Consider the following 8,031-nt stretch of genomic DNA (forward strand, 5'->3'; position numbering starts at 1 on the left):
ACTTCTTTAATTTATCAATTACCAGCAACAAAAACAGTGGCCCATGCCAGCTAAGAAAAAGAAAATAACCCATCAGTTACAGTCATTACTTCCTAATCAGGAACTGTAAAAAAGTAAAAAAGTCAATCTTTCCTCGTAATCTCATAAACAAATCCCAACCGTCCAATGAATCAACATATAAATAACATAAAAAATCAAAATCTTCCTATTAAAAAGTTTGTTCTAAGTCGGTCTCTCCAAGTTTTCAATTCCTTCGTTCTTATCCTTATTTACATAAATAAATAAACAACCCATTTTTTTCTAAAATGGAAGCTTTGATTCTCACCATCTTTTCATTTTTCTTTCCTATTTTACCCCTCAAATCATCCCCATCATAAACCCCTCAATTTCTCAATATTTTCTTTAATTCTTGAAATAAAATGTTCACCGAATCCTACATGGACTCCTTAAACTTAATCTCCGCCGACGATTTCCGCCTCCGTATCCCCCGTTTCATGAACGTCCCCGGCGTCATCGACGACGGCGGCGGTGATCAAACGGCGTCGTTTACTCCCTCTGCTCGTCGTATTATTGTCTCAAACGAACTCCCCATAAAATCAAATTTTGATGAAGTGACTAAAATATGGCGGTTTAATCTTGATCAAGACAGTCTTGTTTTGCAGCTTAAAGATGGGTTTGGTTCGAACACGGAGGTTTATTACGTGGGTACTTTAAAAGGTGCTGACGTGGAAGTTAAAGATCAAGAACTGGTTTCACAGTTTTTGTATGAGAATTATAAATGCGTGCCCGTGTTCTTGAATCTTGAAATGCATACGAGGTTTTACCATGGTTTTTGTAAGCATTATCTCTGGCCTTTGTTTCATTACATGTTACCTATTACACCCAGCCACGGTGGCAGGTTTGACAGGACACAGTGGCAGTCCTACGTGGCAGCTAACAAGGTTTTTGCTGACAAAGTTAAGGAGGTTTTGAACCCAGATGAGGATTTTGTCTGGATTCATGATTATCATCTCATGGTGTTGCCTACTTTGCTGAGGAAAAAGTACCACAGGATTAAAGTTGGGTTTTTTCTGCACAGTCCGTTCCCATCTTCTGAGATTTACAGGACAATTCCTGTGCGTGAGGAGATTCTGAGGGGGTTCTTGAATTGTGATCTTGTTGGGTTTCATACGTTTGATTATGCTAGGCATTTCTTGTCTTGTTGTAGTAGGATGTTGGGTTTGAATTACCAGTCGAAAAGGGGGCATCTTGGGTTGGATTACTTTGGTAGAACGGTTAGTGTTAAGATTTTGCCTGTTGGGATTCATACGGGGCAGCTTGAGTCTGTTTTGAGCATGGAGTCTACTGCTAAAATGGCTAGAGAGTTGAAGGAGAGGTATGAGGGTAAGATTGTGATTGTCGGTGTCGATGATTTGGATATGTTTAAGGGTATTAGTTTGAAGTTTTTGGCAATGGGTAGGCTTTTGGAAGATAATAAAAGGTTGAGAGGGAAAGTTGTGTTGGTGCAGATTACTAATCCTGCTAGGAGTCAAGGAAAAGATGTGCAAGATGTTGAAACTGAGGCTAAACTTGTTCTTGAACAGGTAAATGAATTGTATGGTACTAAAGATTATCAGCCAATTGTTTATATTAATCGTCATGTTAGTACCGAAGAGAAAGCAGCGTACTATGCTATATCGGAATGTTGTATGGTTAGTGCTGTAAGAGATGGGATGAACTTGGTTTCTTATAAGTATACTGTTTGTAGAGAGGGGAGCCCTGTTTTAGAGGATGATGAGAAATATAATCCGAGGAAGAGTGTTTTGATTGTCTCAGAATTCATCGGTTGTTCGCCTTCTCTTAGCGGGGCTATTCGTGTTAATCCTTGGAATGTGGATGCTATGGCTGATGCTATGTATCAGGCTTGTGGAATGAGGGAGGAAGAGAAGCATTTGAGACATGAGAAGCATTATAAGTACATCAGCTCTCATGATGTTGCGTACTGGGCAAGGAGTTTCGATCAAGACCTTCAACGAGCTTGTCAAGATCATTATTCGAAAAGGTATTGGGGCGTCGGATATGGTTTAGGATTCAGAATTGTCGCTTTGGGACCTAGCTTCAGGAAGCTTGCAATGGAACCAATTGTCAAAGCTTATAAAGAAACAAATAGCTGCAGGTTGATCCTTCTTGACTATGACGGTACAATGAAGAGCTCGTGTTCTATAGACAAAGCGCCTCGAAGCGATGTTATTTCGATATTGAATTGCTTGTGTAGTGATCCAAAGAATGTTGTTTTCGTTGTGAGCGGTAGAGGAAAAGATAGTTTAAGCAACTGGTTCTCTCCATGTGAAAGATTAGGTATTTCAGCTGAACATGGTTTCTTTACAAGGTAATGAAACAATTATGCTTTCATTTTATTGCACTCAATGTTTTCGTAGAACTCGATAAGTTTCCGTGGAATATGCTTTATTTATGTGATTTCTGCATTTGTTTGTTGTAGGTGGACAAAGGATTCTGAATGGGAGAAATGCTCAATGGTGATAGATGATGGTTGGAAAAAGATTGCTGAACCTGTAATGAAGTTGTATACTGAGTCTACTGATGGGTCTTTTATAGAACACAAAGAAAGTGCACTTGTTTGGCACTATAGAGAAGCTGATTCTCATTTTGGCTTAAGCCAGGCTAAAGAACTTCTTGATCATCTTGAAAATGTTCTTGCTAATGAACCTGTTGTTGTTAAAAGAGGCCAGGAGATTGTTGAAGTTAAACCACAGGTATGAAATTCTTAAAACTACTTTCAATTCAGTAGTAATATGTTGTTACATCACATAATGGACTTGTCGCGTTTTAGCTATGTTGCACGGAAACTTGTTGTGTCTATATTTCAGCGTTTCATTTTCATTTTCAGAACATTTCTCAAACTAAGAACTTTTTATTTACCTCAGTGTATCATTTCGCATGTTTTCTGTTTCAATGTTTTTCCGCGCAACATAGCATGTCAGAAACGGAACTTCTATTAGAAGTTGAAAACTTTTAAAAAACGGTTTCACCGTTTCTGTTTTCCTAAGAGATCAAGAACATCATTATCTATAGTCAAACTAATATGCAGTTTTCATTTTTATATATCAGGGAGTTAGCAAAGGCATAGTAGTGGAAAACCTGATATCAACAATGAGAAGTAAAGGGAAGTTACCAGATTTCGTGTTGTGTATCGGCGATGATCATTCCGACGAAGATATGTTTGAGAGCATAGCAAATCATGTAGACAATCCATCAACTCCTCCAATAGCAGAAGTGTTTGCATGCACAGTTGGTCAGAAACCAAGCATGGCAAAATACTATCTTGATGATACTTCTGAAGTTATCAACCTTCTTTCAGGCCTTGCTGATTCTTCACAAGAAGAACCTAAGTATGCAATTCCATAGCTGAAATTTAGAGTTATTTTTTGGTTATAGAGTTTAGTGAGACAGTTAAAGTGTACAGAGAGATAGATTTTCTGTTTTTTGTTTTACTTTTACAGTTACAGGTCTAATTGGAAAAGAACTCTATACAAAATATAACAGATTCTTTATGTTCTTTTTCCCATAATTTTGGGGCAAATGTCTTATAATGTCATAATACAAAGTTTTTGTCTCATTATTGTTAACTTTTTCCTGATTTTTATTTGGTGTAAAATTAAAATTGATGGTTTTAAATAATATTAATGGTTGTTTTAAATCATTTTATCGAAGGGAACTCTTTATACATTACTTTTATAACTTAAAAGGCTGAATTGAAATGAATCAAAGTTGAGGATTTAAATATTTTTCCAAAAAAATGTTCAAGGATTTACTAAGACTTTCATTTGTTAAGATTACAGAACATTTTTTTTGAATATAAGATTACAGAACATGTTCAAACTAAATCAGTCTAGCATTTTTTAGAATGATAAACAGGCTTGGGGTTTATTCTTTTTGGGCCTAGTGGGCGATGGTCTAAAATAGCTAAAGGCAGTTAGGCTTTTTAAAAAGAAATGTACCTTTTTAAAAAAAAAATTGCAAAAGTATTTCTTTGGTATTTATCGGTAGATTATTGATAAAAAAATATTTTTATATAAAATCAAAAAGTGAAGTATAGTGGGTAATTTTTTCAAGGCGGTCAAGGCAATTTAGGTTTGATATGCATTGATATGAATTTCAAATTATCCTATTTCAATCAGCAATTTAGCAATGACCTAATAATTTAGAGAAAAATAATTTTTTTAATTCTTGAGAATTTATCCAAAAAAATAAATATTTATAAATCTATTTCAATTTGACAATTTTATTAAAAATCTATTCAATCGATTAAGTAATATAACATTAATTGACGTATCATATTTTCATTGTGAAAACTATTCCTTCCGTCCCATAAAAATAAGCCAAATTATTATTTCGGGCGTCCTAAAATATAGGTTAAGTTCTTATTTTAATTTTGTTAGTTAAGTTGATATGTTAACTTTACCCTTCATTAATTCAACCATTTAAATTATACTCTTCTAATCATCATTAATAATCACTTAATCTATTGCAAAAATTAATATCAGACTTAATTTTTTTAAAATTTATTTGTAATCTCAATAATCAATTGGTGTTTTCAAATATATCATTAAGACTATTTAAAATATCAAAATAATTAATTTAAGGGTAAAATATGAAGTTAATTAAAACTAACTATTTTAACTTCTATTTTTTAGTTTCCCGACAAATTTAATTTGACCTATCTTTCTGGGATAGAGGGAGTGATAGACATGGAAAATTCATTTTATGTAGTATCATCTATGCTCTTATCAACATGGATCATTTTGATTGAGAGTAGGAGATAGACAAAATTCATATGGAACTTTGTACTATACCATTTAATTTTGTTCCAAAGGCTCCTGTATTATTTTTTTTGTTCGCCGAATTCTTCTACTTATCTGATTTATTTTTCCAATCTCTTCACTTATCAAATTTTGATTTTTAAAACCCCTTTATATGTACTAAAAAAATTATAACTGAAAAGAATGAAAAACACTAGAAGGGAATCAAAATTGGATTTTGCCAAATATAGAGACTCCAACGTGAACAACTTTCGGATAGGGACCTCTCAAATACAAATAGTAAAATATAAGAACTTTAGTATAAGTTTTGCCTAAAGATACTCTCTAACTTTTACATATACACATTATGAAATTAGGGTATGTAACTAAATTTAGTATACATGTTGATACTAAGTGAATTAGGATTCAAATCATAGATTAAATATGTGAATTTAGGTTTTGTAAATGTGCATTTATGTTTCGTGATGACCAAAATCAAATGACGTCCAACTAGAAAATTGGCTGCTATATTTGCATGCATAATTTTTTTATACATTTGATTGGACATTGGACTTATGCATAATGTTCTTTTTATAGTAATATTTTATAAATATGGTAAAAACATATTTTCCCTAATAGGTAATTAATAATTTTGCAAATTTTTTAAAATAAATTATTATAACACTTCTGATATATATTATAATTTACAATATCATCTTTTCATATAAAAATATAAGACACATGGTCTTCTATTTTTATTTCCGCTAATATTATAGTCATTTTATTCATTTGTTAGATTAGTCAACAAAGTTAAGAAACTTAATTATTGAAATTAAATTTTTATCTAGTCTTTGAATTTATTGAATATATAGTACTCCCTCCGTCCCACTTAAGAAGGGACATATCCCTTTTACATATAGATTAAAAAAATAATAATTACTCTTGACTTTTCTTATTTTACCCATATTAATTATTGTCTTGTAGTTTGTGTGTAGAGTATTAGCTTTAATTAAAGAAAGAGAAAATGAGGGTATAAAAGAGAATTCCTTATAAAATGGCACAAAAACCATGATTTGGCCTTCTTATGTGGGACAAAAAAAATTGAGATATGTCCCTTCTTAAACGGGACGGAGGGAGTATGTTTTTTTTTGCCTAAGAAGTATATTTATTGCATGAAAAGGTGAATGTAATTGCTCATTCATTAACAGTCTCAAGATTTTGATAGAGAATTTAAATAAAATATTTATCAGTTTGATGGAGCTATGAAAAGGAACATGATCCTTTATACGCAGTCTCTCGTCTGTTTTCAAGTACAGTGGATCCTTTAATAACTAATACATAATAAATTACTAATTTTAATAATTCATAAAATTTTAGAGAATTAATTTCCATATTACGTCTTATTAATATTCAATAAATTAATAATTTTAATAATTAATAATTTTTAATCGACCGTATATATTAATTATTAGAAAGTCGACTGTAGTCCTTGTTGATATTTTAACTAACTATTTTTTTTCTCAATTTCTATATACATTAACGTTACTATTTGATCATTGTCAAATTCCGGCGACCGGCTCCTATCCACGGGCGCCGAACCATTGTTTCCCCCAATTTTAATAAAATGTAAAATAGAAAGGGTGCTTTTAATTTTTTATAAATAATTTTTAAAAAGAGAGAAATCTGTTTTGCTTGAAAAATTGAGTGAATAACAAGAGGTTGTAGATTCGATCACGCCTCCGTAACTAATAAACTAACAATTGATATTCGAAAAAATCAATTACCATCTTTGATAAAAAAAATGATAATAATAATATTTTTTTTCAAAAATAAAAGAGATAATAATAAAATAAATAAACAAAAAATATCTCAATACTTACCGAGTGAGACACCCACTACAGCGGGTTTTTGACATTTTTGTGTCTCATAGACACAAATATTCCGGTTTTGTGCCTCCCAGGCACAAAATTCTCGGTTTGTGTCTGGGCCCACGCAGCCCGCTATCTGGTATAGCGTGCTGCACACCAGCCCGCCATATGAGATGGCGGGCTGGTTGCTAATTAGGGTGATTAGCTAAATCACCCTAATTAGCACCAGCCCGCCATCTCATATGGCGGGCTGGTGTCTGATCCCCAATCATTGGGGATCAGAATGATTGGGGAGAGAGTAATTAACTTTCTCCCCAATCATTTGAAGCAGATAATTATTGGGCAATAATTGCCCAATCAGTTTATTTATTTTTTTTAAAAAAAACTCTTATTTAACCAATAAATTGTAATTTACATTAACTATTTTCGGGTTATTTTCGGACACTTCCGAGCGTTATTTTATAAAATAAATTTAAAAAAATATTGTAGTTGACCTTTCAAACTTTATAAATGTCATTTGTAATTATTGTTTGGACCAATCTAAATAAGAGTTTTAATTGATAAAAAAAGGTAGAAAAAAACATGATTTGAATATGAAAATTTAAGAAATTAAGTTTGACGTTAATTTTAAAGATCTTACAAATGTCGAATAAAATTCGAGTGAAAATGAAAGTCGTAGACGGTGGTGCGGACTATATTAATATCCAATTTGTTTTGAGTTAGATCTATTTTAATTAAGTGATTTTAATAGTTAAAGTTGCCTAATAATATAGTTTTGGATTAATTGATTATAGGTAAAATTTTACTAATTCACGCTTTTAGTAAACCGTAAATTTGTTATTCTATTTTTAAAAAGTATAGCATAGCAATGTCGTATTTTTTACTAAAAGCGTGAATTAGTAAAATTTTACTAATAAGAGTTTTTTTTTAAAAAAAAACTGATTGGGCAATTATTACCCAATAATTATCTGCTTCAAATGATTGGGGAGAGAGTTAATTACTCTCTCCCCAATCATTGGGCTGGTCCCCAATGATTGGGGATCAGGCACCAACCCGCCATATGAGATGGCGGGCTGGTGCTAATTAGGGTGATTTAGCTAATCACCCTAATTAGCACCAGCCCGCCATCTCATATGGCGGGCTAGTGGGCCGGATGTGGGAGACACAAAACCGAAATATTTGGGTCAAGCACACAAATCACACAAATAGCCCCTTTCTTTTTATAAATACATCAGCTAAAAAATAAATGCAGAAATCTCTCACAAAAAAAAAATAGTTTTCATAAATACCTCAAAACCTAAAATAAGCTAATTTAGCATTTAAATAAGACAAGTATACCCCCCCTTCTTCCCAAGCACGCAGCC

General features: G+C 32.5%; 1 protein-coding gene across 1 annotated transcript; it reads left to right on the plus strand.

The window, feature by feature from the left end:
* The first annotated feature begins 224 nt into the window (after window positions 1-224).
* On the plus strand, window positions 225-3,614 carry LOC126670023 (probable alpha,alpha-trehalose-phosphate synthase [UDP-forming] 11). The gene is made up of 3 exons (XM_050363673.2): window positions 225-2,368; window positions 2,480-2,753; window positions 3,109-3,614. Exons 1-3 carry the CDS (start codon window positions 420-422, stop codon window positions 3,403-3,405), a joined length of 2,520 nt encoding a protein of 839 aa, XP_050219630.1. The 5' UTR covers window positions 225-419; the 3' UTR covers window positions 3,406-3,614.
* Window positions 3,615-8,031: the final 4,417 nt, after the last annotated feature.

This window comes from Mercurialis annua, linkage group LG2 (genome assembly GCF_937616625.2).
Source record: "Mercurialis annua linkage group LG2, ddMerAnnu1.2, whole genome shotgun sequence".
NCBI lineage: Eukaryota > Viridiplantae > Streptophyta > Magnoliopsida > Malpighiales > Euphorbiaceae > Mercurialis > Mercurialis annua.

Excerpts from the sequence above, each read along its gene's own strand:
- LOC126670023 (XM_050363673.2), top strand. The coding sequence starts at position 420 with ATGTTCACCGAATCCTACATGGACTCCTTAAACTTAATCTCCGCCGAC. Across the intron at positions 2,369-2,479 it reads GAACATGGTTTCTTTACAAG|GTGGACAAAGGATTCTGAAT; the intron begins GTAATGAAACAA and ends TGTTTGTTGTAG. Across the intron at positions 2,754-3,108 it reads TTGTTGAAGTTAAACCACAG|GGAGTTAGCAAAGGCATAGT; the intron begins GTATGAAATTCT and ends TTTATATATCAG.